This window comes from Liolophura sinensis, chromosome 13 (genome assembly GCF_032854445.1).
Source record: "Liolophura sinensis isolate JHLJ2023 chromosome 13, CUHK_Ljap_v2, whole genome shotgun sequence".
Lineage (NCBI taxonomy): Eukaryota > Metazoa > Mollusca > Polyplacophora > Chitonida > Chitonidae > Liolophura > Liolophura sinensis.
The window spans coordinates 476580-494909 of NC_088307.1; the positions used below are offsets into that span (position 1 = coordinate 476580).

The window sequence follows — 18330 nt, forward strand, 5'->3', positions numbered from 1 at the left end:
CAGAAGTATATGCCATCAAATAACTGTAACGATATTAGCGTTATTAGAAATTCCACTATCCCCGAGACCAATCGAAAGTTCCAAACCAGCGACCTTGGGGTCAGGCACCAAATCGCCAGATCAGTCGACCAACAGGCCTTTCAAAAAAAAAACAGAATCTAGCTGACCGGTTAACTTCTAGATGAACATGTATGACCCCTTTCTCTGATGATCAGAAATGCTCACAAAGTGTAATCCCTAATACTGACAATATTGTTAATTAAAAATCACTTTTTAAATGGCACCTAACGATCAGATATTTCCTAACTGCATCGGAGGTGTCATGTACATGTATTTATTTGGTGTTTTACCCTGTACTTGAGAAAGGTTCACTTATATATATGTACCACCGAGGCCAGCATAGATATGGCGGGAGGAAATGAGGCAAACCCACGACCATCTACAGGTTGGTGAGAGAGTTTCCCAGGTATGACTGTAGAGGAAGTCAACATGAGGTGCACTCAACCAACGTGGTGAAAGGCTCCAGGGTAATTGTGCCACGGTCCTTAGCCACGGTGGTCCCCAAATCATGTTCACAATGTTTAATCTGCTGATCACCTGGATCCAACATTACTGTCAAAGGGTTTCCCAATTTCTACTGAATTTTACAGTCTTTATTTTAATATAAAATATTCATCAATCTAAAACGATATAGAATATAACAATATTTCTCAAGAAACAGAACCCATTCAAACCAGCAGCGTAAATACACAGAAGCAGCACCTTCAAAAAAAAAAAAAAAAAACCCATCACTGATGCATCAATGACCAGGTCTATACTGTGAGAGAATGAATGAATGAATGAATGAGTGAATGAATGAATACATGTATGGCTTAACACCACTCTGTTACTACTGCAGCTAGAACATCTTAAAACCAGGAGACAGTAAAGTTTTGCAATTCAAGAAATATACCACCTCAATTGACCAGGAACTCGAGGCCGTACTCCCCTGACCTCAAGCTACAGTCAAACCAGTTAAACTAAAGTAAACTACGGAATTTCATGGCATGGGTGAGATCACCCTTTAAATTATAATGCCTAGACTTTAAAGAGATCTTCAACCCCACCTTCACATCTGTCCAATTAACCATCATCATAATGCCCAGTTTCACAGCAGGATTTCAGTTACATTGTGCATACGTAACAGAGTTTGGCTATTTAACCATAATTATAATGCCCTGTTACAACTATAACATTATAATGTCACCAGTTCAGGTATATGTCAAAGAGTGCAGGTATACGACAGAGTTCAGGTGTACGTCACAGACTTCAGGTATATGTCACAGACTTCAGGTATACGTCTCAAACGTCAGGTATATGTCACAGACTTCAGGTATACGTCACAGAGTTCAGGTATACGTCACAGACTTCAGGTATATGTCACAAAGTTCAGGTATACGTCACAGACTTCAGGTATATGTCACAGACTTCAGGTATACGTCTCAGACTTCAGGTATACATGTACGTCACAGACTTCAGGTATACGTCACAGACTTCAGGTATACATCACAAAGTTCAGGTATACGTCACAGATTTCAGGTATACGTCTCAGAGTTCAGGTATACATCACAAAGTTCAGGTATACGTCACAGATTTCAGGTATACATCACAAAGTTCAGGTACACGTCACAGCATTAAGGTACACGTCAAAGAGTTCAGGTACATGTCACAGGGTTCAGGTACACGTCACAGGGTTCAGGTACATGTCACAGGGTTCAGGTACACGTCACAGATTTCAGGTATACGTCACAGCGTTAAGGTACACGTCAAAGAGTTCAGGTACATGTCACAGAGTTTGGGGACATCTGTGCATATATACCTATGGTACCTGTTTATAGTTTTTGGAAATTAAAACACAAACTTTCAATGGATCTCATTATTGTAAAAAAAATATATATCTGTCAATTTATTGATTGCTAGTTAAAATATTCCCTGAATCCAATCCAAATATTAAAGGGTACTACACATAAAGGCCCATTAAAATTGCCAGATTACCTGTAAAGGTGGGGATATGTGATATTTGTATACAGTATATTCATAACAGTACAATTAACATATGGCATCTGCTGGTTTCCTGAGTGCAGATGGGTCATGTCTTTCCTCTTCAGAGAGTTTCACCACACAAGCAGAAGTTTTGCCAGTCCAGAAATTGATGTGTGAATTTGGGATTACTGATGAAGCCAGTCCAGAAGTTGAGGTGTGAAGTTGGGATTACTGATGAAGCCAGTCCAGAAGTTGAGGTGTGAAGTTGGGATTACTGATGAAGTCAGTCCAGAAATTGATGTGTGAAGTTGGGATTACTGATGAAGCCAGTCCAGAAGTTGAGGCGTGAAATAAGTAATAATGATGTCAGCACCTAAAAATGCAACAAGAACAAATGCTGAGTATTTAATCTCTACTTGCAGGGAGTTAACAGGGAGTTAACAGGAAATCAGAAAGTCACATACGTGTATAAACGCCATCTAAGTCTTCTTTACAAAGGTGGTGACTAGTGACAGAAGCAACCATCCCTTACAGACATGAGGTGTCCACATCTGAATGAGGTATACATGAGGTGGATAGGGGGTATGTACACATATGTATGTATGTATGCTTGGGGTTTAATGTTGTATTCATCAATTTTCAGTCATATGATGAGAAGGACATGTGTAAATGTAATGTGTCTTCTTGTGGCAGGGGCGAGTCCATGCAGCCACTGAAGTATCATGCTGGAGACACCAGACATGACATCCCACACATTATGCTGACACGGGACCCACCCGTCATGTCCTAGCTCTAACCTCACAAATACTGAGCGTCAAGCGAGGCTGCATGAGTACCATTTTCCAAGACTTTGGCATGGTTTGATATCAGTGTGTACGCTCTAGTGTCCGATATAGATGTGTGTGATGTATAGATGTACACCTCATTTATATTATCTGAGGTGACTTGTACCTTAGGTACACCCCAGTCATATAGTGTATACCTCAGCGACTTTGAAAAAACTCCACGCTTACAAGATATACTTCAGTTACACCTTAGAAACTCTTTGAGCTATACCTCATCTATAATATCTGAGGTATATCTATATTATCTGTACATCAAGTACAACTTAGCCATATGCCTGTACCTCAAATACCTCAGGAACTAAGAGCAGTTTTGGAATATGAGATAATGTACCTCAAGTACAACAAGGCAACTTTGAAAAAAATCAACACTTTGAAGAGGTACCTCAAGTACACCACAGAAACCTTGAACGCTAATAAAGATGAATGATGTACCTTACGTACCACTCGATCCTAACGATATATACATGTATATACATGGAACAGATATGGGTCAGAACATCCGTGTGGGAAGAGCATAATGTCACAGGAAGATGTTCATATCATATGCTGATCACACAGACAAGATGGGTGTACCATCTGCTTGGCACATTGTGAGAACTGTCACTGGGATTGCGGTTAAGATTTTACCTTTCCACTGACATTAATAACTTCCTTGAGAGATGGGAAACCAAAATACTGCGAATGACAGACACTTTACTAATATATTTCTGGTAACTATGTACGTAAGCTGAAGACGCATCGTGCCATGTTTACAGCTAGCGTGTAGGCAAAGCCTATAATGCCGTAAAACAGTGTAAGCTAAACTACATCTTCCTTACGATCAAGATATGAGTAAGATGTAATTAGGATGGTGCCGAGATCCGTGCATGGGCAGCCCACTATGACTGTATGATCCGCGTAGGATCCACTCCACATCCGATCAAGATAAGTGTAGGATGGTTGGATAATACTAAGTATAATGTTAAAATGGGGCAGTAGTGTACAATCTGCCTTCCTGCTCACCTCATTCCCTGTGACCTCCAACACCACAGTCTTCAGGTCACAGGCTCCATTCAGAGCTCAGTGTCAGTGTACAATCTGCCTGCCTGCTCACCTCATTCCTTGTAACACCAACAACACCACAGTCTTCAGGTCAAAGACTCCAATCATAGCTCATTGTCAGTGTACAATCTGCTTGCCTGCTCACCTCATTCCTTGTAACACCTCCAACACCACAGTCTTCAGGTCAATGGCTCCATTCTGAGCTCAGTCTGTGCCATCTGGCTACCTGCTCATCTCATTCCCTGTAACACCTCCAACACTACAGTCTTCAGGTCAATGGCTCCATTCTGAGCTCAGTCTGTGCAATCTGCCTACCTGCTCATCTCATTCCCTGTAACCTCCAACACCACAGTCTTCAGGTAAAAGGCTCAATTCAGAGTGCAGTACAATCTGCCTTCCTGCTCACCTCACTCCCTGTGACCTCCAACACCACAGTCTTCAGGTCACAGGCTCCATTCAGAGCTCAGTGTCAGTGCACAATCTGCCTTCCTGCTCACCTCATTCCCTGTAACACCTCCAACACTACACTCTTCAGGTCAAAGGCTCCATTCTGAGTTCAGTGTCAGTGTACAATCTGCCTTCCTGTTCACCTCACTCCCTGTGACTTCCAACACTACAGTCTTCAGGTCAAAGGCTCCATTCTGAGCTCAGTGTCAGTGTACAATCTGACTACCTGCTTACCTCATTCCTTGTTACACTTTCAACACTACAGTCTTCAGGTCAAAGGCTCCATTCTGAGCTCAGTCTGTGCAATCTGCCCACCTGCTCATCTCATTCCTTGTAACACCTCCAATAATACAGCCTTCAGGTCAAAGGCTCCATTCAGAGCTCAGTGTCAGTGTACAATCTGCCTTCCTGCTTACCTCATTCCCTGTGACCTCCAACACTACAGTCTTCAGGTCACAGGCTCCATTTGGAGCTCAGTGTCAGTGTGCAATCTGCCTACCTGCTCACCTCATTCCCTGTGACCTCCAACACTACAGTCATCAGGTCAAAGGCTCCATTTAGAGCTCAGTGTCAGTGTACAATCTGCCTACCTGCTCACCGCATTCCCTGTAACATCCAACACCACAGTCTTCAGGCCAAAGGCTCCATTCAGAGCTCAGTGTCAGTGTACAATCTCCCTACCAGCTCACCTCATTCCCTGTGACCTCCAACACTACAGTCTTCAGGTCAAAGGTTCCATTTAGAGCTCAGTGTCAGTGTACAATCTGCCTACCTGCTTACCTCATTCCTTGTAACACCACCAACACCACAGTCTTCAGGTCAAAGGTTCCATTCTGAGCTCAGTGTCAGTGTACAATCTGCCTGCCTGCTCACCTCATTCCTTGTAACACCACTAACACAACAGTCTTCAGGTCAAAGGCTCCATTCTGAGCTCAGTGTCAGTGTACAATCTGCCTGCCTGCTTACCTCATTCCTTGTTACACTTTCAACACTACAGTCTTCAGGTCAAAGGCTCCATTCTGAGCTCAGTGTCAGTGTACAATCTGCCTACCTGCTTACCTCATTCCTTGTAACACCACCAACACCACAGTCTTCAGGTCAAAGGCTCCATTTAGAGCTCAGTGTCAGTGTACAATCTGCCTGCCTTCTCACCTCATTCCTTGTAACACCTCCAACACCACATTCTTCAGGTCAAAGGCTCCATTCTGAGCTCAGTGTCAGTGTACATCCTGCCTACCTGCTCGTATCATTCCTTGTAACACCACCAACACCACAGTCTTCAGGTCAAAGGCTCCATTCTGAGCTCAGTGTCAGTGTACAATCTGCCTACCTGCTCACCTCATTCCCTTTAACACCTCCAAAACCACAGTCTTCAGATCTAAGGCTCCATTCTGAGCTCAGTCCGTGTACATCCTGCCTACCTGCTTACCTCATTCCTTGTAACACCACCAACACCACAGTCTTCAGGTCAAAGGCTCCAATCAGAGCTCAGTGTCAGTGTACAATCTGCCTGCCTGCTCACCTCATTCCTTGTAACACCACCAACACCACATTCTTCAGGTCAAAGGCTCCATTCTGAGCTCAGTGTCAGTGTACAATCTGCCTACCTGCTCACCTCATTCCCTTTAACACCTCCAAAACCACAGTCTTCAGATCTAAGGCTCCATTCTGAGCTCAGTCCGTGTACATCCTGCCTACCTGCTCGTCTCATTCCTTGTAACACCTCCAACACCACAGTCTTCAGGTCAAAGGCTCCATTCTGAGCTGCATGGTACAACATGGCGTATTCTCCCGATACTTGGTAAATAGCTAGAGGGTGGGTAGGATACTGAAAACATAAGAAAAGTCTCAAACAGAGAAATTCACATTTTACTTTACCAGGCTTCAACAACATATACTGTAAAAGAAGTCGACTTACCATGTACAGTACATTTTATACAAACTTGAATCAGTTTTTGTTTTGGCTATATAGATCTACAATACTATATGAATTTTTGTTATGTTTTAAAAATTATTGTTCAAATATTACATTTCTGATGTCTAGGCTGGCTAGGTAAAGCATTTAATGATAATACCCAAATTTTACATTTCTGATGTTTAGGCAGGCTAAGTAAAGCCCTTTATGATAATACTCAAATCTTACATTTCTGATGTAAAGCCCTCTATGATACTACCCAATTCTTACATTTCTGATATTTAGGCAGGCCAGGTAAAGCCCTTTATGATAATACCCAAATTTTACATTTCTGATGTTTAGGCAGGCTAAGTAAACCCCTTTATGATAATACCCAAATCTTACATTTCTGATGTTTAGGCGGGCTAGGTAAAGCCCTATATGATAATACCCAAATCTTACATTTCTGATGTCTGGGTAAGAAGTTAAATCTTACTTTGTCTTTTGTCATTTTCACAATGTCCAGGTAGGCCATACCAGGCTTGACCATCAACATGTCTGCACCTTCTGCCACATCACGGTCCTAAATAGAACAAAGTGGATGGTTAATTTTTGTTGTATAGATTACAGTATACCGGTATAATATATGTATGTAATTTATGACATGTTGAATATAGATTACAGTATACCCGTATAATATATGTAGGTAATTTATGTCATGCTGAATATAGATCACAGTATAAGGGCATATTATATGTATGTAATTTATGACATGTTGAATATAGATCACAGTATAAGGGTGTAATATATGTATGTAATTTATGTCATGCTGAATACAGATCACAGTATAAGGGTATAATATATGTATGTAATTTATGTCATGCTGAATACAGATCACAGTATAAGGGTAAAACATATGTATGTAATGTAATTTATGTCATGTTGAATACAGATTACAGTATAAGGGTATAATATATGTATGTAATTTATGACAGTTTGAATATAGATCACAGTATAAGGGTATAATATATGTATGTAATTTATGACATGTTGAATATAGATTACAGTATATTGGTATAATATATGTATGTAATTTATGACATGTTGAATACAGATCACAGTACAAGGGTATAACATATGTATGTAATTTATGACATGTTTAATATAGATCACAGTATAAGGATATAATATATGTATGTAATTTATGTCATGCTGAATATAGATCACAGTATAAGGGCATAATATATGTATGTAATTTATGTCATGCTGAATACAGATCACAGTATAAGGGTATAACATATGTATGTAATTTATGACATGTTGAATATAGATCACAGTATAAGGGCACAATATATGTATGTAATTTATGTCATGCTCAATACAGATTACAGTATAAGGGTAAAACATATGTATGTAATGTAATTTATGACATGTTGAATATAGATCACAGTATAAGGGTATAATATATGTATGTAATTTATGACATGTTGAATATAGATCACAGTATAAGGGTATAATATATGTATGTAATTTATGACATGTTGAATATAGTTTACAGTATAAGGGCATAATATATGTATGTAATTTATGACATGTTGAATACAGATCACAGAATAAGGGTATAATATTGTATGTAATTTATGACAGCTTGAATACAGTTTACAGTATAAGGGTATAATATATGTATGTAATTTATGTCATGTTGAATATAGTTTACAGTATACCGGTATAATATATGTATGTAATTTATGTCATGTTGAATACAGATCACAGTATAAGGGTATAATATATGTATGTAATTTATGACATGTTGAATATAGATTACAGTATACCCGTATAATATATGTAGGTAATTTATGTCATGCTGAACATAGATCACAGTATAAGGGCATATTATATGTATGTAATTTATGTCATGTTGAATACAGATTACAGTATAAGGGTATAATATATGTATGTAATTTATGTCATGTTGAATACAGATTACAGTATAAGGGTATAATATATGTATGTAATTTATGACATGTTGAATATAGATTACAGTATAAGGGTATAATATATGTATGTAATTTATGTCATGTTGAATATAGATTACAGTATAAGGGTATAATATATGTATGTAATTTATGACAGTTTGAATATAGATTACAGTATAAGGATATAATATATGTATGTAATTTATGTCATGTTGAATATAGATTACAGTATAAGGATATAATATATGTATGTAATTTATGACATGTTGAATATAGATTACAGTATACTGGTATAATATATGTATGTAATTTATGACATGTTGAATACAAATCACAGAATAAGGGTATAATATATGTAGGTAATTTATGACATGTTGAATATAGATCACAGTATAAGGGTATAATATATGTATGTAATTTATGACATGCTGAACATAGATTACAGTATACTGGTATAATATATGTATGTAATTTATGAAAGTTTGAATATAGATCACAGTATAAGGGTATAATATATGTATGTAATTTATGTCATGCTGAATACAGATTACAGTATAGCGGTATAAATATATGTTGAATATTTCACCTACATGTGTACAATGTGGTTCGACTTTGTGGGTGCAGGACACTGGTGTTCCAAATGTACACCACTGGCCTTCGGGGTATAAGTGACAAACTCTCCCACAGGTCACTCACGGTTTCTAAAGTAGGCCCTAAATGGTCATTGAATGTACTGCTCCAACAACAGTTCAATTAACCTTGTAATAAACACCAAGAATCTTAGAGAGAACTGGTACATGTATAATGTCCTTACCACAGCTCTCTGTGCTAGTCCCACGGAGCCTGGGGGGAGCTGATAACACTTCCTGTCCCCAAAACTAGGCGCAGACATGGCAGCATCTCTGGAAACACACAACAACGACATAACCTTACACAGAGCACTACATGCACATGCCCTCCCATCTAAAATGTGCTGGGAAATTCTCCATAATTTTAGCCAATACTAATTTACTAATTTATATGAAGTTCCAAGTAGAAGGACAAATATAATGTAACCAAGAAATCCTTCTCTTGTATATTGTAAATCATCCCCTGGTATATTGTAAATCACCCCCTGGTATATTGTAAATCACCCCCTGGTATATTGTAAATCACCCCCTGGTATATTGTAAATCAACCCCTGGTATATTGTAAATCACCCCCTGGTATATTGTAAATCAACCCCTGGTATATTCAGACTCCACAATGTGTGTGTAGTACAGATGAGAGGTACATGTAGATGTATTAACATCATTTTCTACCACACTTTAATTAATTCCTGTGTTTTATTTCACACTGAGCTCATTGTCATGAGCTATATGTTCATGTTGGATTGGCAACAACAGACCATATGTGCTGTTAATACATGCACCATATCAGAAGGATGAAGAATTTACCCTGTCATCCATGCTGGATGCATCATATTAAACAATCTTTCAATTTAGTCAACCTCGGCAAAGGAACAGCCAAGCAGAACTGGACTGTTGGGATGTGCAGTGTATAACCATTACATGCATGTGCAGCTTTCAGTAATTACCCTGACAGCTACAGGTCACTATAACATAACGGTCACAACTGTCAAGTGTGAAGATTGCAGTAATTACCCTGACAGCTACAGTTGACTATAACATGACCGTCACTATTGTCAAGTGTTAAGATTGCAGTAATTACCCTGACAGCTACAGATCACTATAACATGACCGTCACCATTGTCAAGTGTGAAGATTGCAGTAATTACCCTGACAGCTACAGATGACTATAACATGACGATCACCATTGTCAAGTGTGAAGATTACAGTAATTACCCTGACAGCTACAGTTGACTATAACATGACGATCACCATTGTCAAGTGTGAAGATTGCAGTAATTACCCTGAGAGCTACAGATCACTATAACATGACCGTCACCATTGTCAAGTGTGAAGATTGCAGTAATTACCCTGAGAGATACAGATGTCTATAACATGACGATCACCATTGTCAAGTGTGAAGATTGCAGTAATTACCCTGACAGCTACAGATCACTATAACATGACCGTCACCATTGTCAAGTGTGAAGATTGCAGTAATTACCCTGACAGCTACAGATGACTATAACATGACGGTCACCATAGTCAAGCAGATGCCTAAGTGCTTGTACATGTAGAGTTAGAGTTGAGAATTCTTTTGCACACTTAGTGACCTGCACATACATGTATAGCCACAAAAATGTGGGCTGATTGCGGCCAGCACACATCGACTGACCTAAACGGTCCGTAGAAAGCTGAGGCAAACTTAGCGCTGTAACTCAGGATAGACACTCTGCTACCCAGTTTGGCCGCACACAACGCTTCCCTGATGGCTCCAACTCTGCCGTCCATCATGTCAGAGGGTGCGATCACCTGGCAGCCTAAAAGGTACCAAAGTTCAGATGTGCATACGCTTGGAGTACAAACACACAAGGAGTACACACATGTACACATGAAGTGTATATACATACATGTACACATGAAGTATACATGCATACACATCTAGTGAACACACATACACATCTAGTGAACACACATACACATCTAGTGCACTCATACACATGGGGTGCACACACATACATATGGAGTGCACGCACATACACATGTAGTACACATATGCACAAGGAGTACACACATACACATGTAGTACACACACAAATACACATGGAGTACACACATATACACATGGAATGCACACACATACATATCTAGTGCACACACATACACATGGAGTACACACATGCACAAGGAGTACAAAGCACTGCCATATCATTTTCATCTGATCAAGGTGCAGTGTTTCTGAGGCATGAAAATGCAGCTGTGACAGCTGACTTCATGCAAGCACCATTTTGCCTTTTAGCCATAGGCCAAGATGTTTTGTTCCAGCTTGAGGGTTGAGTCATGCTGAACAATGCCTCTAAATTCTCACGAATTCTCACAGATCAGGGAGTAGTACATAGCTCCATGACAATTTCAGATTAAAAGTTAATTTATTAAGTTATCAAGGGGGTCATAACAAACTGGCTTTGGCCATTGCTGTCTGGTTCCACACCTTAGAAAATAACTAAGTCTATATTATTTCCTGTCTGCTCTACAATTCTTGGGTGTGAATTTTTATTGATATATGCATATATTTAACTCAGTATCAGCTAAAGATAACCATAGCACACGACATCCCATTAAGTCAAGACCGCAGTGTTTGTTAAGCTGTAAACGCATGTCAATATATAATGTACATGCATTTGTACGATTCCTCAACTGTATGTAAATTTACCTGCTTTTGCATACGCCACTGCAATTTCCGCAAGACGTGAAATACTTGCTTCATTGTGTACTGTCCCATCTTCAAACAGTATACCTGCAAACATCAGACAACAGACATTTATTCAGTTGGAGTTCAAAGCCGTATATTCAGCAACACATACAGAGATCACTAATCGCAGTGTCCATGTGAAGTGTAGACACTGATACAGAGGTCACTAACTGCAGTGTCCATGTGAAGTGTAGAGACAGATACAGAGATCACTAACCACAGAGTCCATGTGAATTGTAGACACAGACACAGAGATCACTAACTAGTGTCCATGTGAAGTGTAGACACTGATACCGAGATCACTAACCACAGTGCCCATGTGAAGTGTAGACACTGATACAGAGATCACTAACCTCAGTGTCTATGTGAGGTGTAGACACAGGAACAGAGATCACTAGCCACAGTGTCCATGTGACGTGTAGACACAGAGATCACTAACCAGTGTCCATGTGAAGTGTAGACACCGATACAGAGATCACTAACTACAGTGTCCATGTGAAGTGTAGAGACAGATACAGAGATCACTCACCACAGTGTCCATGTGAAGTCTAGAGACAGATAGACGTCACTAAACACAGTGTCCAAGTGAAGTGTAGAAACAGAGATCACTAACCACAGCGCCCATGTGAAGTGTAGACACTGATACAGAGATCACTAACTACAGTGACAACGTGAAGTGTAGACACAGATACAGAGATCACTAACCACAGTGTTCGTGTGAAGTGTAGAGACTGATACAGAGATCGCTAACCACAGTGTCCATGTGAAATGTAGAGACAAATAAAGGTCACTAACTAGTGTCCATGTGAAGTGCAGATACAGACATCACTGACCATGGTGTCCATGTGAAGTCTAGATACAGATAGAGGTCACTAACTACAGTGTCCATGTGAAGTGTAGATACAGATAGAGGTCATTAACCACAGTGTCCATGTGAAGTGTAGAAACAGAGATCACTAACCACACTGCCCATGTGAAGTGTAGACACTGATACAGAGATCGTTAACTACAGTGTTCATGTAAAGTGTAGACACAGATACAGAGATCACTAACCACAGTGTCCATGTGAAGTATAGAGACTGATACAGAGATCGCTAACCACTGTGTCCATGTGAAGTATAGAGACAAATAAAGGTCACTAACTAGTGTCCATCTGAAGTGTAGATACAGAGATCACTGACCATGGTGTCCATGTGAAGTTTAGAGACTGATACAGAGATCGCTAACCACAGTGTCCATGTGAAGTCTAGAGACAAATATAAAGATCACTAACCACAGTGTCTATGTGAAGTGTAGACACAGATACAGAGATCACTTAACCACAGTGTCCATGTGAATTTGAGAGACATATACAGAAATCACTAACTACAGTGTCCATGTGAAGTGTAGATACAGAGATCACTGACCATGGTGTCCATGTGAAGTACAGAGACAAATATAAAGATCACTAACCAAAGTGTCTATGTGAAATGTAGATACAGAGATCACTGACCATGGTGTCCATGTGAAGTGTAGATACAGATACAGAGATCACTGACCATGGTGTCCATGTGAAGTACAGAGACAAATATAAAGATCACTAACCAAAGTGTCTATCTGAAATGTAGATACAGAGATCACTGACCATGGTGTCCATGTGAAGTGTAGATACAGATACAGAGATCACTAACCACAGTGTCTATTTGAAGTGTAGATACAGAGATCACTGACCATGGTGTCCATGTGAAGTGTAGATACAGATACAGAGATCACTGACCATGGTGTCCATGTGAAGTACAGAGACAAATATAAAGATCACTAACCAAAGTGTCTATGTGAAGAGTAGATACAGAGATCACTGACCATGGTGTCCATGTGAAGTGTAGATACAGATACAGAGATCACTAACCACAGTGTCCATGTGAAGTGTAGATACAGAGATCACTGACCACAGTGTCCATGTGAAGTACAGAGACAAATATAAAAATCACTAACCACAGTGTCTATTTGAAGTGTAAATACAGAGATAACTAACTATGGTATCTATGTGAAGTGTAGATACAGATACAGAGATCACTAACCACAGTGTCCATGTGAAGTGTAGGGACAGATACAGAGATCACAGGCAAGCAGTAGTCCCGGGAACCAGGTCTTCAATGCCTTGAGAGCAAGTATGACAGGGGTATTTGGAGAGTCCGCAGAAGATCCTCTCGCATCCTGGAAGTTTCAAAACTGTTTGAGATAGATGTATACATTACTTCCATGTGGAATGTATAACGAAGACATGAAATCCCAGCCAGTTAACACAATACATCGCCTGACAACAGACCATACAACGACTGAAAAAATGAATTCCAGGGACTTGACTACATGCATCAGGACTGAACCTGGGTCTTTAAGCTTATGAAAGAGGAGCCTGGAACAACTAATGACAACACTGTTTGTACAACGTAGTGGGTCCAGACACCCAGGTATTCAGCTGACTGCAATGGTGTCATCCGGCAGGCAAAAACAAGTTTTTAATCTCCTTGAAAAGCTACAGTACATGTATGAAAGTCATACTGAGTGGTATGCAGGGCTAGTATTTCTGACCTTTGGTAAGTTCGTAGGTACCCCAAACAGCAGCACACATTTCAGACCCTTGTCAACCAGGGGAGATAACACCTGCCTCAGTTTGTTGATACCGTAACGACACTGACCTGGCATACTGGCCACTGGCTGTACACCATTTGCATCATCTCTGTCCAAACAACAAACAAACAAAAATAATAGTAAATACTGATCTGGTTAGCCCATATACATAGTATGGACAAGGTAATTTGGCCCTGAGCATAGTACATTTACACCCATTATTCCCTTGACATAATGCTGGCTACCCTCGCAGAAGTGAAAGATTCTTGATTATGATGAAAAACACCAATAAAATAAATTCATAAGTATAAGATTCCCTCAAATATGTCATATATATTTTATCAAAGGTTCTCCATAGTACATAATATTTGATCAAAGATTCTCCATAGTACATAATATTTGATCAAAGATTCTCCATAGTACATAATATTTGATCAAAGGTTCTCCATAGTACATAATATTTTATCACAGGTTCTCCATAGTACATAATATTTGATCAAAGGTTCTCCATAGTACATAATATTTCATCAAAGGTTCTCAATAGTACAAAATATTTTATCAAAGGTTCACCATAGTACATAATATTTTATCAAAGGTTCACCATGCAAATGTGGCTGGCTGATCGCAACATCCCAGCTCATGTATGTATGGTATACACATCAAGCACTGCTCCACAGTCACAGGACACCGCCACCAGCCCCCCCCCGTCACAGGACACTGCCACCAGCCCTCACAGTCACTGGACACAGACACCCGCCCCCACAGTCACAGGACACTGCCACCAGCCCTCACAGTCACAGGACACAGACACCCGCCCCCACAGTCACAGGACACTGCCACCAGCCTCCACAGTCACAGGACACTGCCACCAGCCTCCACAGTCACAGGACACAAACACCAGCCCCCACAGTCATAGGACACCGCCACCAGCCCCCACAGTCACAGGACACCCACACCAGGCCTCAAAGTCACAGGACAGACACCCGCCCCCACAGTCACAGAACACCGACATCAGCTCTCACAGTCACAGGACACCAACACCAGCCCCACAATCACAAGACATCGACAGCAGCACCCCACCCCCACAGTCACAGGACACCGACACCAGACCTCACAGTCACAGTACATGGACACCAGCCAACCCTGTCTCAATACACTGACACCAGTCACCCAGTGAACTGACACCAACCCACCCAGTCACAGTACACAAACAACAGTCCTCACAGTCACAGTACATTGACACCAACCCACCCTGTCTCAATACGCTGACACCAGCTCACCCAGTGAACTGACATCAGTCCATCCAAAGCACATTGACACCAACACCAGACCTCACAATCATAGTACATGTACACCAGACCTCACAGACACAGGACACCAACACCTGACCTCACAGTCACAGAACAAGGACACCAGCCCACTCCGTCACAGTACACTGACAACAGCTCAACCAGTAACAGTACAATAACGCCAGCCCACCCAGTGCACTGACATCTGTCCATCCACCTACATGTACAGTGTTTATACACCCATATACAGTGTCTGTACACCTACATGTACAATGTTTGTACACCCATGTACATTGTCTGTACACCTACATGTACAGTGTCTGTACCCCTACATGTACAGTGATTGCACACCTACCCGCACAGTGCCTGTACACCTACATGTACAGTGTTTGTACACCTACATGTATAGTGTTTGTACAACTACACATACAGTATTCTAGTCCTTCATGTACAGTGTTTGTACACCTACCTACATGTACAGTATTGGTACACCTACATATACAGTGTTTGTACACCTACACATACAGTGTTTGTACCCCTATCTATACAGTGTTTGTACACCTACATGTACTGTGCCTGTACACCTACATGTACAGTGTCTGTACACCTACATGTACAGTGTTTGTACAACTACATATACAGTGTTTTTACACCTACATGCACAGTGTTTGTGCCAGTACATGTACAGTGTCTGTACCCTACCTGTACAGTGTTTTTGCATCTACACATAGTGTTTTTACACCTACATGTACAATGTTTTAACACCTACCTGTACAGTGTTTGTGCATCTACATGTACAGTGTTTGTGCATCTACACGTATAGTGTTTGTACACCTACAAATACAGTGTTTGTACAACCGTGTACAGTGCCTGTACACCTACATTACAGTGTCTGTACACCTACATGTGCACTGTGCATCTACACGTAGTGTTTGTACACCTACATGTACAGTGTTTATACCCTTACATGTACAGTGTTTTTACCCCTACATGTACAGTGTTTGTACACCTACACATACAATGTTTGTACACCTACACAGTGTTTGTACCCCTATGTGTACAGTGTTTGTTCCGTGCACAGTGGTTTTACACCTACACATACAATGTTTGTACACCTACACATACGGTGTTTGTACCCCTACATGTACAGTGTTTGTAACCCTACATGCACAGTGTTTGAACCCTTCATGTAGTGTTTATACACCTGCATGTAGTGTTTGTACACCTACATGTACAGTGTTTGTACACCTACATGTACAGTGTTTGTACCCCTACATGTACAGTGTTTGTACCCCTACCTACATATACAGTATTTGTACCCCTACATGTATAGTGTTTGTACCCCCTACATGTACAGTGTTTGTACCCTTACGTGTACGATGTCTGTATCCCTACATGTACAGCGTTTGTACCCTCACATGTACAGTGTTTGTACACCAACATATACAGTGTTTGCACCCCTACATGTACAGTGTTTGTACCACTGCATGTAGTGTTTGCACACCTATATATAGTGTTTGTAACCCTACATATACAGTGTTTGTACCCCTACATGTACAGTGTTTGTAACCCTACATGTACAGTGTTTGTACCACTGCATGTAGTGTTTGCACACCTATATATAGTGTTTGTAACCCTACATATAGTGTTTTTACCCCTACATGTACAGTGTTTGTACCACTGCATGTAGTGTTTGCACACCTATATATAGTGTTTGTAACCCTACATGTAGTGTTTGTACCCCTACATGTACAGTGTTTGTACACCTACATGTAGTGTTTGTACACCTAGATGTACAGTGTTTGTACCCCTACATATACAGTGTTTGTACCCCTACATGTATAGTGTCTGTACCACTGCATGTAGTGTTTGCACACCTATATATAGTGTTTGTAACCCTACATATAGTGTTTGTACCCCCACATGTACAGTGTTTGAACACCTACATGTACAGTGCACAAACTATTATAAGTCTAGCCCTAGTATTGTGCTAGTTCAAACCATGCTATTCTCCTACCTTATGTTGTAGTGTGATTGAGAAAAAAAAGCAAAAAATTCTTGATCATGGCATCAAATATAAATCAATCAATTAACAATTATTTTGTTGTGTAAGAAAGAAAATATAGCTTAATTTGCTGTTGATACCTGGCATGTGACATCAGCCTAAATATACAGGTAGGCCTACACATTCCCCAGATTGCAGGATTGAATGCGGCAAATCTCATCACTGCCTGTTACCATCTGTTTATCTGCCTCCTGACTTCTCACAGACTTTCAGCTTTTAATTGTGGCAGTTAGCTGTGTGCGCCCACTTAGTTTGCGATGGGAATAGTGCATAATTTGTCCAGACGTGACATCGTTCATTCTAAACATGTATACACCCATTATGAACCTAGCCTAGCCTATACATGTATACACCCATGATACCTACATGCACCTGTAGACCGACATGCCAGACCTACATGCACATGTGGCATGTTAACTTGAGCTCCGATTACGACAGATAAGCATGCTCACTTCATCTGCGTTGCTAAGCTGCAGAACTCACGTGATGAAGATGGGATAGACAAGTCTGTCGGCAGTTATGGAAGTGTTTCCAGCCTGCCATTCTCTTAGCAGAGGGTGATGGTAAGAACTGTGCAGCATGGCGTGTTCTCTCTCTCACACAACTAGGTAACAGTGACCTCTTGACACAAGCCTACTACTTAAATCATCCAATCATAATGCACTATAATGTTTCCCCTAAACTGACGGTCGAATAAACGAATAGCACTGTACTTCCGTTCCCCTCGTGGAGGGAGGCTGGCGAATATTGTTGGAAATAAACGATGATGTAACAGCTGCAG

At 40.5% G+C, this 18330-nt stretch overlaps 1 protein-coding gene across 1 annotated transcript; it reads right to left on the minus strand.

Annotated features, from left to right (window-relative positions):
* Window positions 1-930: 930 nt before the first annotated feature.
* LOC135480612 (delta-aminolevulinic acid dehydratase-like) lies at window positions 931-18157 on the minus strand. Its single transcript, XM_064760496.1, has 9 exons — window positions 18033-18157; window positions 14157-14304; window positions 13646-13781; window positions 11547-11630; window positions 10509-10653; window positions 9040-9127; window positions 6746-6832; window positions 6054-6183; window positions 931-2395 (listed from the first exon to the last, which is right to left on the minus strand). Exons 1-9 carry the CDS (start codon window positions 18128-18130, stop codon window positions 2337-2339), a joined length of 975 nt encoding a protein of 324 aa, XP_064616566.1. The 5' UTR covers window positions 18131-18157; the 3' UTR covers window positions 931-2336.
* Window positions 18158-18330: the final 173 nt, after the last annotated feature.

What these genes read in the sequence shown, in the direction of transcription:
- LOC135480612 (XM_064760496.1), bottom strand. Translation starts at nt 18,130, where the DNA reads ATGCTGCACAGTTCTTACCATCACCCTCTGCTAAGAGAATGGCAGGCT. An exon ending in TACCTACGAACTTACCAAAG is followed by an intron (nt 13,782 to 14,156) that starts GTCAGAAATACT and finishes TGAAACTTCCAG; the next exon opens with GATGCGAGAGGATCTTCTGC. An exon ending in GCTTTCTACGGACCGTTTAG is followed by an intron (nt 9,128 to 10,508) that starts GTCAGTCGATGT and finishes GTGTGTTTCCAG; the next exon opens with AGATGCTGCCATGTCTGCGC.